Source organism: Symphalangus syndactylus, chromosome 13 (genome assembly GCF_028878055.3).
Source record: "Symphalangus syndactylus isolate Jambi chromosome 13, NHGRI_mSymSyn1-v2.1_pri, whole genome shotgun sequence".
Lineage (NCBI taxonomy): Eukaryota > Metazoa > Chordata > Mammalia > Primates > Hylobatidae > Symphalangus > Symphalangus syndactylus.
The window spans coordinates 72,388,141-72,414,758 of NC_072435.2; the positions used below are offsets into that span (position 1 = coordinate 72,388,141).

Below are 26,618 nucleotides of genomic sequence, written 5' to 3' on the forward strand. Positions count from 1 at the left end.
GGGGAAACCACCCCCATGATTCAGTTAACCACGTCAGGGCCAGACTGGGACCATTCAAAATCCTGCCCAAGGATCCGTGTGGAATGGACGGCAGGAGAACCAGCAGCAGAGAGAGCTGCAGCTGGAAGAATATGTATTGCTTACATCACTGTTCAGGCAAATGCTCCCAAGATGAGGCCTTCGAAGAATTCTCCATGTGAATCAGCTCAAACATCTCCAAGTGTCACCTCAGAATTTAGCAGGGGAGTCCGACAACAGTGCAACATAGATCACTCTGGAGATATAAAGAGCTAGGGGGACATCAGTTTAAGTCTTCTTGCAGGTCAATTTAAAAGTGAGGGCTAACAATAGAAATTGGCTTTCAATGAAAGGCGGGCATTAGCTACAATGAGAAGCATTTGACTTAATGGATGCTACAAGAAGTTGAGGGGTGGTCTGCATTTACCTGTGATTCCTAGATTGTATAAATATCAGAATCATCTGGAAGCTCCAAACCTACAGAGATTGGGACTTAGTAGAAATCAGAAGCTCAGTTACACAGTACCTCAACCCCCGCAAGCTCCCATGTAATTCTGATGCACTAAGTTTCAGCATTTAGCAACCACGGGGTGGTCTCAGCAAAAAGATCTGACTTGTGTTTATGAGGGCTTGGTTGGCTATGTTGTAGCTGTTAATGGTTTTACTCAAAACAGTATGCAAAAAAAGCCTACCAAAAAATACAATCACCATCTCTTCTTAAATGAATTATTTTTTATTGCTATTTTATAAAGCTTAATATTTTCCTAAAAATATTAGAAAAAAATCAGAACAAAAAATCAGTTTACATGTAGTACAGTTACAAGTAAACAGCTATAGATAATATAGCCATTAGGAAAAAGAGCAGAGCTAACTAAGAAAAAAAAAGCAGTAAGCAGCAATAAAATTAATACCTACATACAACTAGCAGTGCAATAAGATAAGCAGAAAGCAGCTTTACGTTAAAAGAAAGTTATTTAAATACAGAAATAGCACCTTACAAGAAGGAATTGAGAAATGTAAACTTGGTAGGTAGATTCAAGTATAAAAGTTACACCCCCGACTCTTGTACCAGAATGAAAGGGTTTTACAAACCCTGGTCAGTGTAGGGCACACACAGCCTCTGTGACAACTCAAAAAAGCTGCATTCTCTTAGTAGGACCACCAACGATTATTTTTTTCTTTTACTAAATTATACAATAGTAGACTCAAGATTGCCATTGCTTCTTCACTACCCGAAATATCCAAGTCTCGCGCACCAGCTTCAATTCCACCAGTTGTTCTGTAAGATTCATTTTCCTGACAGAAACAACAACTGCATTATTATTTTTACATATAAAGCCACATTAAGAAGTGGATACTGAATACAGAAGCAATTGTTCTTGGTTTTCTACTCCTAAGTATGGTCACCAAGTCATAATATCCTCACCAATGGGACTGCTTCTTAACACCCCTCAGGAATTATGAATTCTGAGGTTAAGATGGTCATATCATGATCAGAATAATAAAAAAAGATAGCAAAAATGTTAAAACAAGTATAGAGCATTCAGGAACATTGAGGGGAAAAGCAATTTGTTTCCGTCTAAATGCAGACCTCTCCATGAAATATTTTGTGGAAGTTCTTAAGCATGGTAGAATTAAAATGCATACACCCTGCACAGATTGAAACCTGAAAAGGGTATATATTTGTTTTGATAGGGAACCCATCAGTTTTAGTTCAGGGTCATTATTACCATGCAATTGTTGATGGTTAAAACCACATTTTTAACCTAACTCCATAGAAGACTGTAAAAAAGGAAAAAAAAATCTTGTAAACTTTAAAAGTTTAGTGTTGATAAAAATTTTTATATAAGTAGCAAATTTATTTAATGTAGCTACCTACCTCAAGTTTTAAAAAATCTTGTGGGGGTAATAAGGCTAATATTATCCTGTAGTTAATATAAAGCTACTTTATTCAGACTCCCAGAGTCTCTTAAATTAATATTTTTATTCTTTCATATAACATTTTATTGGGTCAAAAAATAAAAATAAAATAAAACCCTACACCAGGATTCTACATCTAAGATAGAAGTTTTAAGAGAGGAAGAGGAAGGAAGAAGTAGGGAGGAAGAAGTAGGAAGTTTTAAGAGAGGAAGAAGGAAGGAAGAAGTAGGAAGAAGAAGTAGGAAGGAAGAAGTAAGAAGGAAGAAGAAAAAGAAGTAGGAAGGAGGGAAGGAAGAGAGAATGAAGGAAAGTAGGAAGGAAAGAAGAGAACCATTTACTCTGAAGAGACAAGAGACAGGTAAATATCAGCAAGTCTAGGAATACAAAGAACTAGTATAGTTTGGTGACTTAATGCACCCCTAAAGTAATGTGGGTAAAAAAAGGGAAATTGCATAACAGTTTCCAGAATTGTATTCATGCTAGAACAACCAACCCGTGCGCTCACCATTCTTATTTTTCAGAGGTACCATCTAACTACAGTTTGAATACCGCTGGATATGAAACATATGTCCATTTTCCCTCTTACTCTTCCAGACATGAAGTAGAAGAAAAAAGAATCATCTCTTGCCCTGTATCAATTTTCACATCATTACTCTTCAGAATTCAACGAAAAGGTCTCATCCAGGTTCCAATTTTCCATATACTCACTTTCTACCATCCTGATTTATTTTACAAACAGCAATTGTTAGAAGGCATCCATATCTGATGGCACTACAGCTAAACATTGAAATAAAAAACGCAGGGCATGTAGTGAAGGAAACTGGGCACAGTAGGATTTTTAGAAACAAACAGTAATATCTCACTGTTCACACAGTTATTTGAGAAGCAGCAGTTAGGCTGCTAGAGTTCTAGAGTTCATCTTTGTTCTCATGCCCACAGTCAGGGTTAGCACAGTTCATTTACAGCAAGGTGTATCATTCACAGTTATTTTGGTCTTGACATGTGTCATGTAGATACATTTATCCACATTATTACTAGGTTGTAAAATAAGTGCAGGGCAAATTATAGAATAAAAGTATAAACATTCAAGTCGTCATACCCTGAAAAAAATGTGTTAAAGACTGTAGTTGTAAACTTTTTGCACTAAATCCCATTTCAGGAACAAAATAAATAATACCATAGGATTCACAACTGAAGGTGGCTTCCTGATGAAGCCTAAGGAAGCAGTAGCTTTTTTAAACTGCAGAAAGGAAGCTTCTCTCACCACAGATTTACTCAGGGCAAGTGGAAATACATGTTAAGAATGCTTACCCTAGTTAAGTGCTAGACAGCGCCCCCCTTTAGAAAAACCACAAGGCTCCGGTAGCCTATTCAGATCTACTTCCAGCAATAAGACGATTCTTGAATCAAAACTATAATTCAGTCGGCGCTTTCACTGTGACACCATGCAGAGTCGGAACTCTAACTGGTATTAAATGCACAATTAATTACTTTCAGGAAATCAGATGATTGATGGTGGTGGGAAGTTAACAAAAGTGTGGATGAAAGAGAGAGGAAGGACCCGTGCTCAGGACGGGATGGTTTGCATCCCGCCTCGGACATCCGGGACTCTCAGGGCGTTTGATCCCACCCCCACCTGGCAAAGCAGCAGGTTAGTCAGCCCCGCCGCTGGGGATTTCTAGTCTCCTCTGGGCCGAGCTGGTGTTTCGTGACTGGTTCCTTTCTCTTCTCTTCAGGACAGGGTCTCCAAGGCTGCCGGGTGTCTTGAAAAATGTCTCACGATGTGTGCGTTGGATGCTCTTGGGGGTCACTGGAACTGGTGACTGAAAAAAAGAAAAAAGTGAAAACAGAAGTGAAGTCATATTGTTTCCGATCTCTGAGTAGAAAGGCAGCCCTTTCTTGACCTGTGTGTTAGGATCCCAAGGCAGGTGTTCCTTCTTCTTTGCTTTCCTATCACACTTACCCCGTTTGTCTCCCCTGCTTACCACAACTGAAAATTAAATTCATATTTGTTGGTTTGGGTGCAGAAAGGCAGTCTACCAAAGAGGTTACAAGTGTGGCATCTGGAGCCAGGGACTGGGCTCTGCCACTGTGGAGAAGTTACTTAAGCAACCTGTCCCTCAGTTTCTTCCTCCATCCAACGGCGATGGTAAAAGTACTGACTTCACAAGGTTGTAGGAATTAAATAAGATAATTGTAAAGCACTTTAGAGCATGTGAGGCCAACATGGTTTGTGTGTTGGCTCTTTCTCTTTACTTGCTAATATTTATCCCCTAATGTTAAATGTTAAATATTTATTCCCTTAATGTGCCATAAAATGGCAGGGACCATTATCCTGTTCACTGGTTCACTGCTCTATCTTCACTGCCTAGATCGGTGCCTGGCACATGGTGATAGAAAATTCTATGTTATGCTATAATCATCTTGTTTCAAACCTAACATGTTCATTTCAATGTCTCGCAAACTTTTGAGCCTCTGAGTAACTTGCCTAAAATATTTTTGGCTAAACATAATTCTTTGTCTGGGAGAGTAAGTAATCACTGTGAACAACCTAATGTGTAATAGGAATTCAACAAATACTTGAACTACAAAGGGAGGTCGGGGGACAAATATAGACTCATTAACTTATATTGATAATATATCTTTATGTATATTTTTATGTTTTCTGTGTATGTACAGACGTATATACATCTATGTATTATAGATGTATATACATACAGACATTATACACACACACAGTCTCTAAACATCACATCTTAAGAAATGACTGACAGGCTAAGAATCTCTGAGTTACTATCAAGACTTCTGTTTCCTTTGATTGTTTTTATAGCTGTATAATTAAAATTTAGGGTAGCTTCTTTTATTGACCTAGTGAAATAAAAGCTTGAAGATCAACAAAATAATAAAAATATTTAGCATTCCTCAAAAATCCCCCCGAATTATGCCTAAAACAGGTCCCTCTAATTATAAGAAACAGAATGACAACTAAAAACATACATTTTTGTCTTTAAAGCACAGGATCTCTCACCTCATGTCTCAGTGCTTTATAAAAGGAGCAGATAACTCTAGGTCTACAATGGAAGCCAGATGGAGCCTGACCTAGTGCCTCTGTCTGGCAGTCATGTGGCTAAAATGAAAGCTAAACACAGGCATACCCCTTCCCAGAGTGACCGTGTCTTCAGGAAACTTCAGGCCTCACCTGATGTAATTTTACTACTGAGACTGGATGTCCCACGTAAACGGGGGACTCAGGTTGGACGACACTGTGTGACCTTGACATCACTGGACTCAGGTTTAGTGAGGGCTGACCCTGAAGCTGAGGGTCTGCAGAAGGGAGTGTGGACGACTTTGGATTAACCATAGCTGTGGGGCCGACGAGAAGCTGGGCTATTGATCCAAGGCCAGGCAAGCTGAAATTCACAGGTCCTGTGTTTGGGAGAGCACCAAGAGTAGAAGAAACCGGGCCCGGCATTGCAGGAGAATAGAGAACAGGAAAAGGGCCCAGAGATGGAGACGGTAAGACCATGCAAGGGACACTGAAAGACGGCAGCTGACCTGAGGATGGGCCCACAGTAGGGGGGGTTTGACTGCCAGATAAAAGTACATTGAAACCATTTAATCCTGAAAGAAAAGCAGAACAGGTGAAAATCAATATATGTCATCATGAGGATATCATTCAAGCTCACATTTGTCATGGCCCTTTCAAACAGGAGTCCACAATAAATCAATGAATGATGAGACCTTCCCCCAGCTGACCAGGCCAAACAGCCCACACCCTGCTCCTTCACAGCTGTGGCCAAGATTGTAATCCCACATTTATCTGTGTGATCATTTAGTTGGTGCCTGTGAAGTTTTTAACATGAGTTCCACTGAACCCAAACTGAGAAGGCAAAAAGCTTGGATGGGAAAGATTACATCTTTATTTTTATTTATTTACTTTTTTTGTTGTTGTTTTGAGACCCAGTCTTGCTCTGTTACCCAGGCTGGAGTGCAGTGGTGTGATCATGGCTTACTGTAGTCTCACCCTCCTGGGCTCAAGCAGTCGTCCCATTTCAGCCTGCAGAGTAGCTGGGACCACAAGCATGCCACCACACCCAGCTAATTCTTTTTTATTTTTTGTAGAGACAGGGTCTTCCTATGTTGCCCGGCTGGTGTCAAACTCCTGGGCTCAAGTGATCTTCCCACCTCAGCCTCCCAAAGTGCTGAGATTACAGGCATGAGCCACTGTGCCTGGCCAAAATATCTTTATAAGTTCCTAACTGAAAATTTTTATTTCCCTTAATTATCACAGGCAACAAATCAACAATTTTAACAGTACCTTGACTTTGTCATTAGGAAATAGTACAGATGTGTGCATATTACATTAAACCTATTACAGATTTCTTAATATACTGTTAAGCTCATCACAACTTGGAAATTTTGACACTATTAGGCTTGCTGCCAGGTCTTTTTATTACTATCAGTAATTTTAAAAATGATTTTTCTAGTTGCATTCAATATAATTGGCTTCCTTTGTAATCCCATGTATTTAATTCTATGCATCCATAACATTCTGAGGAGGAATCCATGGCCTTCACGAAACTGCTAAAAGGTCCATGGCACAGAAAAAGTTAAAAACCCCTGTGCCGGGCTGTAATTTTCATTCAGCAGGGGCTGAATCTATTTTTGTTCATTTGTGTATCCCCAATGCTCAGTGCTTAGAGAAAGCACTAAAAGATACTTACTAAAGAAATAAAGAATTTTTTCTAGATAAGTGAATAATCATAAATACTAACCTAACCTGTTCTAGCAGGTTAGCCTTAAGCCAACAAGGAATTGAGGAAAATCAATTTAGGTATCTTTGCATCAAGAGCAGCTTTATGTACAAAGTACATATTTTTAAAATCTGGCATCTGTATTTCGGCTTTAATGCAAAATAGTAACAGCATTTATTGAGTCTTACTAAGTGCCAGGTGCTATTATTCGAAGTGCTTTAGGTGTATTATCTTATTAAATTTAATTCAATTTTCACAGCACCCATATGAAGCAGGTGCTATTATTACTGCTGTTTAACCAATGAGGATGAAGAATACTTAAGTTCACACAGATAATAAGTGGTTTTAAATGTCAAGCCCTCTTACTCCAGACCTGGCACTTGGCCACAATGCTATATACTCAGTACCTCTAGATGTTCAAGACCTCAAAACAGTAGCTGCACGCAATGGCCAACAGGTTCATACTATTATACTAAACCAATGCTAGATTCAGCTGAACTACCGTGCTTTTTCACCAAATAATGTTTAATGTATTTTTTTTTTAAATCACCTGCCTCAATTATTTTCCCATTACTCCTGAAGTTGGTGAAAGTAGAAGCAGCTTCTCCCTTCATTTATAGATGGAGAAAACAAAGGGGCTAAGAGTAAAATGACTCAGGCACATCAATAAGCCACTTTGGTCAGGTGACACAGACAAAAATTTAAAAATCCAATTCTTGATCTGACTGCCACAAGGAACTCTAAGACATGATGACATCCCTTACCTGCAGGAGACTGCACACAAAGATACTGTAGCAAAGAAGGCTCTTTGGTGCTTTCATTTTCTTTCGAAGGCTTTTCAACATCTGTATTTCTTGAAGGATTTCCCCACTCAGAAGAAACAAAACAGTTTGCTGTTGCCTTTCCTGAAATCTCTTCTGCAGCAGGGAGTTGGCCATTCACATGAATGTCTTTGAGGGGTATAGATGCCCTGTTACCCATAGTCTTGGGAGAGGCAAGGTCTGTGGAATCTGAGGGTTTCTAAACACAACCAAACCAAGAAGCAAGAAAGTAAGTTAAAATTCCAGTAGTATATCTGGTTTTTTTTTTTTTTTGAGACGGAGTCTCACTCTGTTACCCAAGCTGGAGTGCAGTGGCACGATCCCAGCTCACTGCAATCTCTACCTCCCAGGTTCAAGTGATTCTCCTGCCTCAGCCTCCCGAGTAGCTGGGATTACAGGGGCATCCCCCATGCCTGGCTAATTTTTGTATTTTTAGTAGAGATGGGGTTTCAGCATGTTGGCTAGGCTGGTCTCGAACTCCTGACCTCAGGTGATCTGCTCGCCTCAGCCTCCCAAAGTACTGGGATCAGTAAACCTTTTTTTTTTTTTTTTTTTTTGTTTGAGACGGAGTCTCGCTCTGTCACCCAGGCTGGAGTGCAGTGGCGCGATCTCGGCTCACTGCAAGCTCTGCCTCCTGGGTTCACACCATTCTCCTGCCTCAGCCTCCCAAGTAGCTGGGACTAGAGGCGCCTGCCACCACATCCAGCTAATTTTTTTTTTTTTTATATTTTTAGTAGAGACGGGGTTTCACTGTTTTAGCCAGGATGGTCTCGATCTCCTGACCTCGTGATCCGCCCGCCTCGGCTTCCAAAGTTCTGGGATTACATGTGTGAGCCACTGCGCCCGGCTGGGATTAGTAAATCTTAGTAACAGCTTTCTTAATATTGCTAACACATAAAGGTAGCATATAGCTGCGTCCCACACTGATTTGTGTATGTCAGAGGTTTCCATTGTATTTGTAGGAATGGTCTGAAAAGGTCATATCCTGTGCATCGACAGTATTGTGATTTCGAAGTAGAGAAATGACAGAGATTTTAGCAATGGAAAACTGGCCATGGTGGTTAGACTGTGAAATATATTTCTGAGCTAGTAACACACATAAAGGGTGTTGATACTAGTCTTTTGGGGTCTTATAAAAACTGTGGGCCGGCCCAAGATGTCTTGGTTACCTAAGACATATGCCAGTCAGTCTTTCACTTCTGATCTGCAACCCCAGGCTATCTACAAAATGAGAAAAATTCATTCTGGCAAGAGAAAAAAAATAGAGAAAGGTTCTTAATTATTGTAATGATTTCCAGGAAGTGTGCCCAGCCTACCCACTGCAAACCACTGAATGACAGTGCTCCTGCTTTCTGGATTTACTGGTCATATCTCATTAACCTCTGAATGGCTACTAAGCAAGAGATGTGGACAGCTCATATTTTTGTTCTTTTCATTTTGAAGCTAGGGAAATAGGATCACTGAACAGTGAAGAGAAGTGACCAAGCATAAGATCTGATAGCCAGACAGCACCCACATTCCTCCCTCTGGAACTCAGCTGCATCCTGGATTAAGATGTTTATTTCAGTGATCCTAATTTTTTTTAAAAAAAGGATGTAAAAAAGACTGGATGGAAATATATAAACATGTTAACAGTGATGCCTCTATGTGGTGGGATTCTGGGTAACTTCTTTATACTTTTTAGCATTTTACAGAAAGCGTGAGTTTTATAAAAATCACCTTTCTTACGCACTATTTTAAGGCAAGATTTTTGGCAGAGCCACTCCAGTGCTTAATTAATTATGCAAGTGACATGAAACAGCCCCATATTCCAGACTCCATTGCTTATTAATATCAGTGTATCTTCATTAGGAAGAAGCTCAGGGCTAACAGGATGTCACCAGACACATCCACCTGCACTCCCTTACCTTGGGCATGACGAGTGACAGCGGGCCATCTTCATATTCCCTGCTTTGCCTTTTAGTGGCTGGCTCATCCTCCTCCTGAGGTTTCCTCTCCTCACAGAGGCGCTTCTGAGCTGAGGGTGCGGATGACAGCTCTACTGTGGCTGGGGCTTCTGAGCTTCTGTCATCCCTCTCTGACCCTGACCCTGACGCTGGTCCCTCCTGCAGACTTCCATACAGCATGAACAGTGAGGCAGAGGGCACGTACACTAGAGGCTGGCCAGCAAGGAGTGCTGGCTTCAGGCTCTCCACAGCAGAGGCTGCAGAAGCAAGTGAGACGTCCACTTGTCCATTCAGACCGTTCTGCATGGAGAATGCCTGCAGGTCCGTCTGAGCAACAGAAAATACTGGGTGGGCTAAAGGATTAACACAATATTCTGGGTCAACAGAGAGGACAGGGAAAGGAGCAACAGGGTCCAAGCTGCTTGATGGAGGCACCACTCTCTTACTGGCAAAGGCTTTTCCCCTGTAATAAAAAGAAACGTAACGAAGTTATTAGCACATTCTACCAACTCCTGACCCCTTACTTTCCCTAAGAAAGCCATGCCAAATCAGGAATGAGATGGTACTCCTCAGGCAGATATGAAAGCGCACTCGCTGAGCACGTGTTAGCCCATCCGAGAGGCAGACGCCCAGGTATGGCCTGGATAACTGGTTAGGATGGGGTGGGAGAGCCGATGTGGGAAGAGCCATTGGAATCTCAGGTGAGAGTGAACATTCATTCCTCCTTCATCTCTTCCACATCTGATAGTTATCAATTACCAAGCACTTACATCCTTGCCAGTCATGTACATACTATTATAATTAGCATTAATAGTATAACAATTTTATGCAATTATAATAATAGCTACTCTCATTTCCCCAGTTTACTAGCGAGGAAGACTGAAGCGCAGAGGTCGATCACCCTGCCTCGGGTGAGCCAGCTCTGAAGTGAGAAGCTGGGCCCCATGCCCACATCTGTTCGATGGCAAAACCCATGTTCTCAGTGACTGTGAGAGACGCTGGGAGAGTAACAGAGACTGGACTTTGATTTAAAAAAAGATTAATCTCATTTGTCTCATTTCACAAATCCAGTATGAAAGAAATGAAGTGGGCAGTGAGGAAACAAACTTATCTTCTAAATTATTATTTTCTGTCATTCTTGTCCCATTCTGCTCGGTGTTATTAACAAAATTTTAGGCAGCACACAATCAAAATTAAGTCCCATAAATGTACAAGTTTATAGGCCAGCAGGGTGGCTCATGCCTCCTGTGGGGGGCCTAGGGGGATTGCTCGAGCCCAGGAGTTTGAGGCTGCAGTGAGCTACGATCACGCCACTGCACTCCAGCCTGGGCGACCCTGTCTTTAAAATGAGAAAATGAAATAAATAAGATACAAACAATGTTTGGACCTTTCGTTTGGAAAAATTTCCAGATATTTAAAACCGTGTTTAAGTTCTTAGTCTATTTTTAGGAATAGAGAAGAATGATCCTTTAAGAAATAGTAGGAACAGAGGGCCAGGCGTGGTGGCTCACGCCTGTAATCCCAGCACTTTGGGAGGCTAAGGCAGGTGGATAACCTGAAGTCAGGAGTTCAAGACCAGCCTGGCTAACATGGCGAAACCCTGTCTCTACTAAAAATACAAAAATTAGCTGGGTGGCACATGCCTGTAATCCCAGCTACTCTGGAGGCTGAGGCACAAGAATCGCTTGAACCCAGGAGGTGGAGGTTGCAGTGAGCTGAGATCATGCCACTGCACCCCAGCCTGGGCAACAGAGTGAGACTCTGTCTCCAAAAAGAAAAAGCAAAAAGCAGAAAACAAAACAAAACAAAACCACACAACAAAAAAACAGTAAACAGAGGACCAAGATTTCTTTCCGTCTTTCTGATGGAATCATGGAAGACCTGTTTTGCCTGCCATCTCACTGCCCACTGTGTTGCTGAGAATACAATGGAGTACCCTGGGCCGCAGAGATGAGTCATCTCTCCAATCAGCTGCCTCTGGTTGAGTAATGGGTATTGCTCAGCTCTGTGAAACTGAACATGCCCACCCTGGGTATATCACCCACCATCCCTCCACCCAGCCATCCACCTTCAACTTCTTCATCTCCACCAACGACATCACCATCACCTGACATGCAGACATTCTTTCTGATGCCTGTCTCCTTTAGCGAGCCCTGCCAACTCACTGTCTCACACTGGTTTCCCTTTCTTTCCACCTCCGGTGAGCACAGCTCAGCCCTGCCCCAGGGCAGACCAGAACGACTACAAATGCTCCGTTCTGTGGCCTGCCTTTCTCTACTCCTAATCCCACCTGCGAAAAGTAGCCAGGATGATCTTCATCAGTGAACCTCCAATAGCTCTTTATGGTTTCCCTGATGAATCCAACTCTTCTCTGGCTTTCACAGCTTTTTGCCAACTTGATCTACTTGCCTCCAACACCTAACCTCTTTTGCTGAATGATTTTTCCTTTTCCTGTCCTGTTCGGACAAACGATGACAGCAAAACCAGCCAGGCTTTGGTGTCTTCTACTCCCTGGCCCTGCCTTGTAATCTTCTTCCCATATCTGTCGTTAAACACTTTTCTAATTACTCTGTTTAGCATTTCTTCTGCTTTCTCTGGTGACACATGATTTCTTTCAAAATTGGGCCCCAAATTTAAGTCAGACAGCCTGGGTATGAATCCCAGCTTTGTCACCTAGTAGCAATGCGACTTTGGGCAAGTTACATAACCTTTTTGCACTTCACTTTCCTCTCTGTAAAATGAGGGTAATACCTCTCTGTAAAACCTCAAAGGATTGCTCTTATGATCAGATGAGTCAATATACACTAAGGCTCCTGGAACGGTACCTGGTAGTTAGTGGCAAAACCAACTATGATAATGATGAAGTGATTCATGGAACTCTGATGCATCATTTCTCAGGGTCACGTTAATTATGAATTGTCTCTTTCCTGTGTTGGTCTTTTTACCTTGTTCCTATAAGCCATCATAGCTTATAGGATACATTTTTCATACTTTTGTGTCCCTGATGCTACTTCCTGCACAGTGTAGGGCACAAAGGGAAAACTTACCAATTCCTAACAAATAAACGGCTGACCTAAATTTTTTCTTTTGATGGGTGGCACTGCAATTTAGTCAAAGTTAACACTAGGAGATAGAAAAGAATACACTCTGAGCTTTTATAGACTACTTACTGTGAATTGTCTTCTATTTTCTGTCTATAGACAGCTGCCAGGCTTCCAATTTCTAAAGAGTAGCCACCTGATCCTGAAAAGGAAGATGAAGGCTTAACAAATATAGCAAGAGACTTATACATACCAACTATATACTGAGAATTATATAGCTGAGAATTTGTTATTCTCAGCTCAAAGATTACTCAAATCTGTTATGGTTTTGATTCAAAGAGAAATTTTCAGAAGCTAGCTGTTCATGGTGAATTCAGGTCTCATTAAGAATGCAAAATAAGCCTGGGCAACACAGGGAGACCCCGTCTCTACAAAAAACGAAAAATTAGCCAGGCATGGTGATACATGCCTGTGGTCCCAGCTACTTGGGAGGCTGAGGTGGGAGGACTGTTTGAGTCTGAGAGGTCAAGGCTGCAGTGAGCCGTGATCATGCCACTGTACTCCAGCCTGGGTGACAGAGTGACCTTTCTCTCAAAAGAAAACAGAAAAAGAAAAAAGAAGAATTCAAAACAAGCATTGCTTTAAGTCTAATGAATTTCTGAGATACACCAAATAGGGCCAACTATGCCAAACCAATTGGTCTACAAGGTGGCTAGGATCAATTTTAGGCAAGGGGTCATGTTCATAGGCTGTGATACCAGCATCTCCTTTGCTTCCAATAATTGTTTCACTTCAGCTAAGTAAAAAGTAGACCACTGGAAAAAACAGGCAGGGCTGAGAGAGTCAGTTTGTTTTAAAACGCCAGCACATGGGTGCTGCACTGGCATGGGCTACAGCTACATGGCAACTGATGGACTCCATAGATTATGCAAGGGCAGATACCTTCTTCTCTGTACGGGCTGCTCGGTTCTGAGTTCACCTTCCTCTGGATCCTCTCAGAAGCCTGAACTGTGTTAAAAGAACCATGGCGAGCCAGCTTCTGTTTTGCACAGACTTGAATCTGGCCATATGTTTCTCTTTTCAATTCTGGTAAGACAGATGCAGAAACATCCACCAGTTCTTCATCTACATAAATGAGAGAATTGGTAGTGTTGTTATACAGCTGTAATTCAGGATAATTTTCATCTATTTAAGAGATGGCTTTGAACCTATAATTGTAATGGAGCTACCACCCTATAAATCAAAAACCAAGACAATCAAAGGAATTTTATGAGCCTTGTCTCAAACCCCAATTTCTTTCAATGTACTTTTTTTTTTTAAGTTAGTGGATGACTATAAAATGAGATTGAATCCATATATATTCTAAAATTATCTGAGTTGCAACAAAAGTAGAGCAAGATGTTCTTCAACCCGAATTAGAATGAGCCTCACATTTTAGATGCTCTATTTGAGCAGAGAGTATCAAAGGAGAGCCCGACCATGCTCAGCCCAACATGCATATTTTGAGATTCACTTTCAAGATTAATTGAGATCAGCTTCCTATGCCACAGACCTACAGCAATGAATAGGAGAATCTCTATTTTCTGTGATGCTTTATTATTTCTTTCTTATGCAGTAGGTGGCTCAGTTACTACGTGACCAAAGGAATAAGGTCAGCAGAAACCTCATGGTTGAAATGCTGCAGAACAGTGAGATAATAAAAGGTTAGGCCCTGGAGACACAGTTTGTGTTTAACGGAGTGTATGTGGGGTTAAGACACAACTTTCTATATAGACTGAGGCAGCTATCCTTGTTGTACAGATGGTCATCTCTACCTTATTCATTTGTGCTAATTTTTTTCTAAGCTCAAAGCGTGCACATTTTAGTTAGAGGATTGATTTAATAAACTGAAAGGCCCAGCTGGACTTACATTTTCTAAAACATGCGCTTTCACATTAATGCAACTTGAAAATGAAAAACAACAACAAAAAGTCACCTTTATGGTTTTATTTCTTATAACAAAAGCCCAATTAGAAAAATCAGAAATTACGAAATCAAAAAGAAAATAGGTCAAGTCAGTAATAGGGGCCATATCTGCCTCCTTCTTGAAACAAAATATTGGACATAATGCATAAAACTGTGGCTCTCAACACATTTGGACATCAGGACGTGAAGGACAGTGATCTCTGTGAGACAGGAATCAAATAGGGTGAGCTCTATAATGATTTTTGCTTACTGCCTGGAGAATGTTTCTAGGTTGGGATGTAGGGAGGCGGACCTAGACAGAGACTGTAGGTCTCCATAAGTTGAGGATAGAGCTGGGAGTCCTGGAAAGTCAATGCAGCTAGGGTTTGCAAGGCAGAATGCTGGAGAGGGGAGCTATACAGAAAGAGAATGCTGGGGATTTGCAAAGGTCCAAACTGAACCTTCAGTGGAGTACAGATGCATGTGAGAAAGATACCCAAGGCCAGGGAAAGAACCATTCAAAAGCACTAGAGGGTACAATGCAGCTCATATAGGTCCGGGAAAAGTGCCTGTTGCCAATGGCTACAGTAGAAAAACCTCCTAATTCAGGAGGCATTTGTTAGAGTACTAAAAAGGGTGTTGCCCCAGTAATGGGGAAAATGTACCAAAGACTAAAAGCTGATAGAGTCTTGCTGAGCCAAACTTAAAAGCAAGACCCAAAAGGATCACTGTTTCCATGTAACTTCACCACATCCCAGAACAAAGCTCAAGAACATTTTTAGGAATACAGAAATGTCTATCACCTAATAATGTATAATTCTCAGTGTCTGGTATACAACTGAAAATATTACCCACAATGAGGAGAAACATCAATTGAAATGGACCCAGAAGTGACACAGATGATAGAGAAGTAGACCAGCACACTAAAACATATACTAGTATTGCATACCATAAATTCAAGACACTAGAGGAAAGACTGGGTATGTTAAGTCTTAGAGACATCAAAAATATAAAGCCTCAAATCAAATTTCTAGAGATAAAAAAAATACAGTGGGGGGGATGAAAAATACAGTATATACATTTAATGGCAGACTAGAAATTGCAGAAATAAAGAATAGAGAACTTAAAGACATAGCAATAGAAACTGTACAAAAATGAAACAAGAGAAAAAAGACAGAAATGAACAAAGCAAACTGTGGGACAACTTTAGGTAACCAAAAGCAAGCATAAGTGGCATCTGTAAAAATAGGAGTGGACAGGAAAAATACTTGATTAAGTAATGGCCAAAAATTTGCCAAATTTGATGAAAACTTTAAATCCAAAGATCCAAGAAATGCAACAAACCCAAGTACAAGAAACATGAAGAAAAGGACACCAAGTCATACATCATCAAATCGCTTAAAACCAATCAGAGAGAGACTTAAAAGCAACCAGGGAAAAATGACATGTTACATATAAAGAATAGGATGATGGTTGATTCCTTGCCAGAAACTATGCAGGCTAGAAAACAGTGGAGCAACTTCTTTAAAGAACTAAAGGGCTGAGTATGTGGGCTCACACATGTAATCCCAGCACTTTGGGAGGCTGAGGTGGGATGATTGCCTGAACCCAGGAGTTTGAGGTTGCAGTGAGCCATGATCGTCCCATCGCACCACTGCACTCCAGTTTGGGTGACAGAGTAACACCTTGTCTCTAAAAAAAATAAAATAAATTTAAAAAAAGGAACTAAAGGAAAAAAATCTTCAACCTAAAATTCTTTTATTTATTTGAGACAGGGGTCTTACTGTATTGTCTAGGCTGGACTCGAACTTCTGGGCTCAAACAATCCTCCCACCACCTTCCTCCTGAATAGTTGGGACTACAGGCATGAGCGATACCACCTGGCATCAACCTAGAATTCTTTTTTTTTTTTTTTTTTTGAGACAGAGTCTTGCTCTGTCACCCAGGCTGGAGTGCAGTAGCACAATCTCGGCTCACTGCAAGCTGCGCCTCCCGGGTTCATGCCATTCTCCTGCCTCAGCCTCCTGAGTAGCTGGGACTATAGGCACCCGCCAACATCTACTATTTTTAGTAGAGATGGGGTTTCACCGTGTTAGCCAGGATGGTCTCAATCTCCTGACCTCGTGATCCACCTGCCTTGGCCTCCCAAAGTGCTGGGATTACAGGTGTGAGCCACCGCGCCCGGCCCAACCTAGAATTCTTTACCCAGCAAAAATGTTTTTCAAAAGCAAGGGCACAATAAAGACATTCTCAGACGTACAACAGCTAGAAGAATTCATCATTGGCAGGCTTGAACTAAAAAAAAAGTTAAAGTTCATCAGGCAGAAAAAACATATTAGATGGAAACTTACATTTACAAAAAAATGACAAGCACTGGAAATGGTAACAACATGGGTTAGGGTTAGAAAATTTTCTTATTAAAGTTTCTTTAAAAGGTAATTAACTGTGGGCCAGGCATAGTAGTTCACACCCGTAATCCTAACACTTTGGGAGGCTGAGGTGGGTGGATCACTTGAGCTCAGGAGTTCGAGACCAGCCTGGGCAACGTAGTGAAACCCTGTCTCTACCAAAAAAAACAAAAAAACCCCAGTAACACACTATGGGGTTTGTAACATATATAGCAGTAAAATGTTTGACAACAGTGGCACAAAGGCCAGGCAGAGGGAAATGAAAGCAAGTTATTTTAAGATTCTTATACAATACATGTAGTATACTATCACTTGAAAGTAGACTGGGACAAATTAAAACTGTATACTATAAACCCTAAAGGAACCATTAACATAACACAACAAAGAATTATAGCCAAGAAACCAAGAAAGGAGATAAAATGAAAGCATAAAAAATACTTAATAAATCCAAAAGAAAGAAAAAGAGGAAAAAGAAACAAGTAAATGGGACAAATAGAACACAAATAGCAAGATGACAGATTAAAATCCAAGTAGATCAAGAATCACATTAAGTATAAATGGTCATTAAATAACCCAATGGAAAAGCATAAATTGTCAGATTAGATTAAAAAAAATTCAACTATATACTGCCCACCAGACACTCACATTAGAGAGAGAAATTATTTAAATAAAATGATAAACAATATGTATTATGCTAACTAATAAAAAGAAAGCTGAAGTGACTATATCACTATGAGACAAAGTAGATTTCAGAGCAAAGAATTATCTCCAGGAATAAAGAGGGTCATTTTATAATGATAAAAGGGTCAGTTCATCAAGAAGACAGTGATCCTAAATATTTATGCAGACAGAGTTCATGATAGAGCTTCAAAATCCATTCCACAAAACTTTAAAGAACTGCAAGAAGAAACAGACAAATCTGCAACTATAATCAAAGATTTCAATATCCATCTATTAATAATTGCTAGAACAAGTAAACATAAAATCAGTAAGAATATAAAAGAACTGGACATTTATAGAACATTCCACCAAACAACAGTATACTCTGTATATTTGTGTATATTTACCAAGATGGACTGTATCTGTACCATAAAACAAGTCTCAATAAATTTAAAAGATTCAAGTTATACAAAGTATATCCTCTGGTTACATTAAATGAAATTAAAAATCCATAAGAGAAAGGTATCTGGAAAATCCCAGAATATTTAGAAACTATATGTTACATGTCTAAATAATTTGTGGGCCAAAGAAGATATCAAAAGGGAAAATAGAAAGTATTTTGAATTGGAAGATAATGAAAACACACATATCGACATTTGTTAGATACAGCTAAAGCAGTACTGAGAGGAAAATTTATAGTACTAAATGCTTATTGGAAGAGAAGAAAGGTCTCAAATTAACGATTTCAGCTTCCACCTTGAGAAACAAGAATAAGAACAAATTGAACTCAAAGTTAAAGGAGCTATAAAGAGATAATCTGAATAGCTCTATAGCTATTAAAAAATTGTAATATGTAGTTAAAAACCTTCTATGTGAGAAAAATGAGACCCAAATGGCTTCACTGAAAAATTCTTTATTTATCAATTCTTCACTGATAAATTCTTCCAAACATATAAGGAAAAAATAGTAACAATTCTACACAAATTCTTCCAGAAAACTGAAGAGGAGTAACTACTTCCCAACTTGTTTTAAGAGGCCAGTATTAGCATGACACCAAATAGACAAACAGATCAATGCAGCAGTTTGGAGAGTCCAGAAACATTACCATACATATATGTGGTCAATTTATTTTTAATAAAAGCACAAAGGAAATTTAGTAGAGAAAGATAATATTTTCAACATATGGTGCTGGTACAACTGGATATCCATATGCAACCTAATTAGTGGACTTCCTGAAGATTAAGATCTTCTGATTTTCAAAAGACACTGTTAAGAAAATGAAAAGACAAAGCCACAGATGGAGAGGAAATATTTGGAAATCATGTATCTGATAAAAAGACTTGTATGCAGAATGTATATACAACTCTCACAATTCAGTAATAAGAAAGCAAACAACCCAATAGCAACAAATGGGCAAAAGAACTGAGCACACACTTCACCAAGGAAGATAAACAGATGGCAAAACAGATGTTTAACATCATTAATCACTAGAGAAATGCAAATTAAAACCAAAATGAGATACCACTACACACCTATTAGGATGGCTGAAATTAAAAAGACTGACCATATCAAGTTTTGGCAAGATATGGTTGAACTAGAACTCTCATATACTGTTGGTAGGAATGTAAAATGTTATAACTGCTTTGGAAAACAGTTTGGAAGTTTCTCAAAAATTTCAAACATCCATCTACCATGCGATGCAGCCTTTCCATTCCTAGGTATTTACCCAAGAGAAATGAAAACATATGCCCATACAAAGACATGTACATAAATAATCACAGGAGCTTTATTTATAATAGCCTGTTCAGTAATAAAAATAAATTACTGAAACAAGCTATAATATGTATAAATCTCAAAATAATTATGCTGAGTGAAAGGAGCCTGACCAAAAGAGTACAGGTTATAGTTGGTTCTCATTATTCACAGTAGTTATGTTCTATAAAGTCACTGCGAATGCTGAATTAGCAAATACTGACCCATTGCTTCTAGGGGACATAAAGGGTTAGGTTCCTGTGAGCCTCTGGTTACAATATTTTCATAAGCTGATCAATATATGACCTTTGTTTATGTGTGTTTCTTTTTTTGTTTTGAGATGGAGTCTCACTCTGTCGCCCAGGCTGGAGTGCAGTGGTGCAATCTCGGCTCACTGCAAGCTCCGCCTCCCGGGTTCACGCCATTCTCCTGCCTCAGCCTCTCCGAGTAGCTGGGACTACAGGTGCCCACCACCATGCCTGGCTAATTTTTTGTATTTTTAGTAGAGACGGGGTTTCACCGTGGTCTCGATCTCCTGACCTCGTGATCCGCCTGCCTCGGCCTCCCAAAGTGCTGGGTGTGTTTCTTTTTAAAGAAACCTTGTTTAAGATTTGTTGTTGATTTATTAACATTGAACTTGGCCAACAGTACTATAACTCATGCCTGATCAAAGCTTATCTAACACATGTATATTCTCCATAAGGCACAATGCAGCTTTCTTGTGCTAAGAAACACTAGACAGCAATATTTGGGAGCCAAAAAGCACAAAAATGTGAAAAGTGGCACTAAAAAGACTGCAAACAGAATGCTGGCTTATGGTATGAGAGCTGGAACAAGAAGGCAGAGTACCGCCTGATTCATCTGGGAACAAGTGCATTGGGAGACCCAAATTCTTCACCAAGCTGTGCATGACCACAACTGACTGTGGAAACACCCTGAGTACCGACTTTGGAGTTACAAGTACATTTCAGTAAGTAGACAGATTTGCAAATATGAAATCTGTGAATAATGAAGATCAACCATACATGATTCACTTACCAAAAAATTATAGAAAATACAAACAAACTCAGAATGTCAGAAAGCAGGTCAGTGGTTGCCTGGGGATGGGAGTGGGGACCAGGAGGGAGGAATTACAAAGGGGGCAGGAGGAGGCTTTTGAAGGTAATGGATATGTTCATTATCTTCTTTCTTTTTTTTTTTTTCTTTTTTTTTTTTTTTTTTTTGAGACGGAGTCTCGCTCTGTCGCCCAGGCTGGAGTGCAGTGGCGCAATCTCGGCTCACTGCAAGCTCCGCCTCCCAGGTTCACGCCAGTCTCCTGCCTCAGCCTCTCCGAGTAGCTGGGACTACAGGCGCCCGCCACCACGCCCGGCTAATTTTTTGTATTTTTAGTAGAGACGGGGTTTCACCGTGGTCTCGATCTCCTGACCTCATGATCCGCCCGCCTCGGCCTCCCAAAGTGCTGGGATTACAAGCGTGAGCCACCGCGCCCGGCCTTATGTTCATTATCTTGATGATTTCACACTGATATGAAAAACATACATATGAAAAACTTATCGAATTGTAACTTTAACTTCCTGCCATTTATTGCACATCAATGATACCTCGATAAAGCTGTTAAAAAGAAAACACTATTCGTAATACACTGTACCATGCTGGTAGTAAAGAAGAGGAGAAAGACATTTATGAAATTTGTGAGAAATTGCTAGCCAAGGGGTGAAGGAGAGTGGCTCAAGGAATCAAAGGAAACTTGATGTTATCAGTAATGAAACTAGGGAATACAGAAAGATCAGGTTTCTGGAGGGCAGAGAAAATACGTTCAATTTAATGTTCCTGACTTGCCTCCAAAGTCTTTCTCTCATGTCAAATCAGAGTTCTCCCAGTTCTGTCCCTCCGTGCAAATACGTGAACTCCTCCACTTCTCAACAGCCGCTCATCTTCTAGCTATCTTACTTTCTTTTTTTTTGAGACGGAGTTTCGCTCTTGTTGCCCAGGCTGGAGTGCAATGGCGCGATCTTGGCTCACTGCAACCTCCACCTCCCGGGTTCAAGCGATTCTCCTGTCTCAGTCTCCTGAGTAGCTGGGATTACAGGTGCCTGCCACCATGCCTGGCTAATTTTTGTATTTTTAGTAGAGACGGGGTTTCATCATATTGGTCAGGCTGGTCTCGAACTCCTGACCTCAGGTGATCTGCCTGCCTTGGCCTCCCAAAGTGCTGGGATTACAGGTGTGAGCCACTGTGCCCAGCCCAGCTATCTTATTTTCTTCAATGGTACGACCACCTTTGAGTCCTTTCTCTCTTTTAATCATTGTCCGAAGACTCTTGGTTAATTCTGTCTATCACATCTAATCCAAATTTCTTGCCTTAATTTTTGAGGCCTTCCAAAAATGCAGTCCCCACAGATCACATTGTATCTCATTATTTTCTATCCCATGTTCTCTTCATCCCTCCAAAACCTAACAGCCCATCAGCACTTAATCTGTATCCTCTCTGAATGCCTACACAGCCAGTACCACTCTGTCTAGCACATAATTGCTCTCCTTTCAAATGTATGCTAACTATATGCCTAATTACAGAAGCTCATTAACCAACTAAAGTGAGTAAGGGACTGTTCTGGATACTATGGGGTAATCAAGGATGAGTAAAGATAACGTCTGGTCTCAAATGTGTGGGGCAGGGACGACACCACCTTATCTACCTCACCCAGCACAAACAGCACAATACTCAATTGCAGTTGTTCAGATGAGACACTCTGCTCTGGGCTATCAGGAAAACTTCATAGAGGAGTTGACATTTGAGCCAGATCTTGAAGGTTGAGAATATTTTCATGTTAAAAAGAAGAGGGCTTCACAGGTGAAAAGAACGGGAGAAACCAGAGGCAGAAAGGAGAAAATGGCAAAGTTGTATGCTTCATGCAGGTACGGACTGTGTCACCCACATCTTCAATCTCTCAGGGCCCTTAATATAGTCATTGGCACACAGTCCACACTCAGTGTGTACGCACTGGGTTGTCCACACTCAGTGTGTACGCACTGGGTTGTCCACACTCAGTGTGTACGCACTGGGTTGAATTTGTTATACTTGATTTTAAGTGGTTTCATCTAGATCCTAAGTGAATAATGTGCTATAAGTGAGGTGGAGAGCTATATATTTACAAGCCTGGGTTGAGTGGCTCACATTTATACCACTAACACCAAAATTGGAAGGGTAATTTAAAAATGACTTTAATGGCTTTTTCCCAGGCAGTACAGCTGTATGTAAAATAGCTGGTGCAGTTGGATCGAGTCCCTGATTGCTCATATATTACCCATGAAATAAGTAGAAGATAATATCCTCTTTGACTCCAGTTTTGTAAAATTATGATATTTATAACCTTTTAAATAAAAAATTCCATTACATCCATACTATATTTAGATGCAATCTTAACCACATATTAGTTTTGTGATGGTAATTGATGTGCTTTTTACTCATAATTTTACTCATAATTTTTACATTATGTAGAATTTCAAAGAGAAACCACGTTTTATTCTGCTAATGTAGCAACAACTGGAGTTCAAAAGAGGTGTCATTTTTAATTCTCAGTCCCAAACTTTCAGGAAAAAGCTTCAGAACAAAATTTAAACAGCCAAAGAGCTGCAAATTAGTAGTTACAGAAACTCGCACATTATAAACACTCAGTATTTCCTTTCCTACCTTGTGTGGGCAAACCAGCACGCACAATTTGTAGGCTAATGTTAACTGTTCTAAGAGTGGAGTCACTAGTCTATTTTGTATGTGACATGGGAAAAGATCAGTCTCACTGTGTAGTAGTTGTGAGACTTGGAAAAGGAACTGAGAATTCTAAATAAAACTGCCTGCTAGCAAAACCACGCCACCTTACCACTTGAGCTGAAGTCCACAGGCCCGATCCACTTGAAGGCTGGTTTACGGCCTCGCTCTTCTGTTACATGCACTTTCTTTATCAGAGCCAAGCTGGTCAGAACATTGGCTATGTCATAGAGGCGTCGTACCTTTGCTTGAAGATATAAAACACGATTATGATCACGCTGCCTGTGACACCATGACAGTTTAGTTTATGTGACAGGTAACTTTTCTCCGCTGCTATATAAACCTCGGGTGCAAAGCAGCAGGTTGGGATGAGGAGACCAGTGGCTCTGTCATGAAATCACCCAGGATTTATGTACCTGCAGTATCTGAAGGCTAAGGGAAGGTCAGTGTGTCCTTCCATTTCCACAACTTCACACCTTTTACAAGAGGCACCTGGCGACACACAGGGAGCACTGTGATTGCAAAAACACCAAGGGAGGGAACGGGCTGTAATTAAAGGCTTAGTAAATGTAATTCTGACATGGCACGTCAAAAGCATGCCCTGAGTTTCTCCCAGCAGGAGACTGTGGCGCCAGCTCCACCAGGCAGCTGGTCTGTGAAAATGACAAAGATTCCCCAGATCTTCCTGCCAGGCTGCACTCCTGGGCACACAGGATGCTCAAGGTCAACAGTACAACTGTACTAAAGACAGGCAGCTCCTCACCTGAAATTGTAGCATTCTAGCCACCCAGTGAGAAGGGGTTGGATGGAACTCGCCTGAATCTTAAGTGGCTTTGGGAGAAACACTTAAATATGTACAAAGTATAGGAAATACTCAGAAGGGGTGGTAGCACATAAAACAGGCAGGATAATGACCACAAAGTATTTTCTATTCAAGAAATTGATTTACGGGTAGGAAACCCACTTGACCTCAGTGTTAAGATCAAGCAAAGGAGTTTGAATTATCACCCAGAAATAGGAAGCATTCACCCTGGATGCAGCTTTCTTCTTCCCAATCCTGATTTTATCTAGCCATTTCACCCACAGGGTGACTGTAATTTCAGCTGGAAACAAAAATTAGCTAGAGTGTTGCAGCTCATGGTTTCCTGGGGCTTACAGGTGACCAGCAGCCCAGGGCATTTGGCTCAGTATCCAAGCTGGACAGAAAAGGAGGATGCACTGGGTGTGATGCTTGGAAACTCTCTCCTTGTCCATGTCCCACCACCCTTACCCTGGCCATTCTTCTGGTTCTTACCTGTGGACAATTTTCATCTCCACCCTTCAGAAGAGTATGCAGGGGGTGGGGAAAAAAGGGGAAAGAAAACTCAGACATTCTGTCTTGGATGCAGCAATACTAAAGAGAAATGCAAAATAATTCACACCCTCCCTGACCGGAGTTCTCAGGATAGTGTTCTGTTTTTCACTCTACTGAAACCACCTTGGAAAAAGCACTGACAGGACTCTAAGCTGAATTCTAGTAGGTGACTAACTTACCTCTCACAGCACCAAAAACCTTGATGAATGCAGGAAAGGAGTACGTATGTCAAAAACAATATATATTTTTTTAATCTTGGAAGCAGAAAATATCAACACATGAAATCCCACCCTTTTTGTGCTAGTAAGTTGATGTAGGTGAAGATTCTTACTTTTAAATTTACTATGGTCCGGGGCATCTTGGCTTTCTTCTATCAGTATTTTGGCAGCCACATCCAGAGTGACGATCTTGGTTTTGGAGACGAGGAACAGCATGACAAACTTCTGGCTCATAATTCTCAGAGACTTGTCTTTTCTACTGTTTGCAGATGCTACACAGGAATGAAACAAAAGCATCAAAGCATATGATTTTCTACAAGAAAGACTATACTTGCAGCTTGCCAAAATGATCTAGTCCTATCAGCAGATGGAAAGATCACCCTTGTCATTGGCAGAAGCTTACTGGATACACATCACGGAAGTCAGCTCAGGAAGAAATGAGGCAGATTTTCTTGTGGCTCATAAAATTACTCTACAGTAGGCATAAACTCTGAGATGCATATTTTAAACCACTCAATGCTTTTTACTTATACTTCCTATAATAGAATCCATACGGTAGTTTTCCTGAAGCAACTTCTTGGAAAGATTAATGTAGGATAAAAAGATAGGGTGGGAATACAGAATTGTTTTCAGAACCTCAACTCTCCTCTCAAAGGCAAAAACTCCATTTTTATTTCTCTGTGCCCACAATATCTAGACTATACTCTAAACATAGAAGATGCCCGCCTCTTCCACTTCTTTTCAGAAATATGTGAATAAATGAACTATATATAAACAGGAGACAGATTAGATATGTGCTTGTGTGGATGGCAGGCAAACCATCCCCAACAGATGGCTGTCTTCTCTGGTTATTAAGATAAGTACTGGCTCATGGGGTGGAACTAAAAGGCATGAGGCAGTAACTCTAATGAAAACCAGGCCCACCTTTCTTTCCATTTCTTATATTTGCAAGTGAGATGTGATACTGTACTTTGTCATCTTGGCAACAGGGATGAAGATCAATGGCTAAAACAAGAAGAGGCTAAATATGAATTGGGAAGGAAGAACGACACCGATGTAAATAAAAATTCTGCACCAAATGAAAGCAGTGGTTGTCTTTCTTATCAACATTTTCTGCGAATGGAGTTCTTTTCTAAGTAGTCTAAGTCTACTCCAGTATATAATTAGATAAAATTCTTTGAAAATATAACTTTTTCAAAGTAAATCTTATAGTTGCACAAAAAGAACCAGCATGGGGCTGCCAATCTAAAAATGGGAGTAATGCTAGTGATCTATTCTCCCAACAGGCCAAACTCGAGTGAACTGCCATGAGCCAGGTTTATTTGAATGAGGTCAAGTGGGCAGTCCAGTTGGGGAGCCATCTGCTTCTCTTTCTTCAGTGAAGAGAATAAGAGGACATCTCCCTCCAGGGTTGTCAACCTGGCACTTCCCATCTGAGCAGTGAATCTCTGCAGAAGAGACCATCACTTGCTCTTTCTCTGCCATTACTCATAAAGTTACAATGGACTCACAAGAGGGACAGTCGGGTTCAGAGAAATCCAATAACTGTTGTTCCTGGGAATCTGGATCGCCATCTTTTTTACGTTCTCCAAATTTATAATCTATCAGGTCCAGCTCTTTCTGTTGGAGGCAGGCCATTTGCTCTTCATATTTCTGCTCCTCTCCTAGTCTCTGGAGGTTCTTCAGGGTTTTTGGCAGGCTGTGCCGTCCATGCCAGCCATACTGATTCTTAGCCACCCGGCTGACCAGATGCAGCGACTCCAGAACATTTACAATGTCATAGATGCGTCTCCTTTCCACACCTGTTTGAAAAACAGAGGCCGATGGACATCATGCAGACAAACATTTTTGAAGAGAAGTTCCTTGAGGGCCTGGACTATGTCTGTGAACTACTTTGTCTGATCCCTAATATAATGCCCACTGCGTGGATGCTCAAGAAATTCAACCTGTAAGGATGCAAGCAATAGAAATTATTTTTCTTTTTCCTTCTTGAGATCCAACCCTTAAAAAAATCTA

General features: G+C 40.6%; 1 protein-coding gene across 4 annotated transcripts in view; it reads right to left on the reverse strand.

Annotated features, from left to right (window-relative positions):
• Positions 1-735: 735 nt before the first annotated feature.
• E2F7 (E2F transcription factor 7) overlaps positions 736-26,618 on the reverse strand; it is a 45,406-nt gene continuing 19,523 nt past the window's right edge. For 2 of the 4 annotated variants that reach the window (XM_055236276.2, XM_063615084.1), the window contains exons 5-13: positions 26,114-26,404; positions 24,716-24,874; positions 23,143-23,277; positions 13,443-13,625; positions 12,630-12,702; positions 9,421-9,922; positions 7,457-7,712; positions 5,138-5,559; positions 736-3,761 (exon numbers count right to left, since the gene is read on the reverse strand). In XM_055236276.2, coding sequence (XP_055092251.1) covers positions 3,591-3,761; positions 5,138-5,559; positions 7,457-7,712; positions 9,421-9,922; positions 12,630-12,702; positions 13,443-13,625; positions 23,143-23,277; positions 24,716-24,874; positions 26,114-26,404 — 2,192 coding nt within the window. In that variant the 3' untranslated portion in view covers positions 736-3,590. The remainder of the gene's footprint in view (positions 3,762-5,137; positions 5,560-7,456; positions 7,713-9,420; positions 9,923-12,629; positions 12,703-13,442; positions 13,626-23,142; positions 23,278-24,715; positions 24,875-26,113; positions 26,405-26,618) is intronic. The other 2 variants (XM_055236277.2, XM_063615085.1) reach the window with 2 other exon arrangements.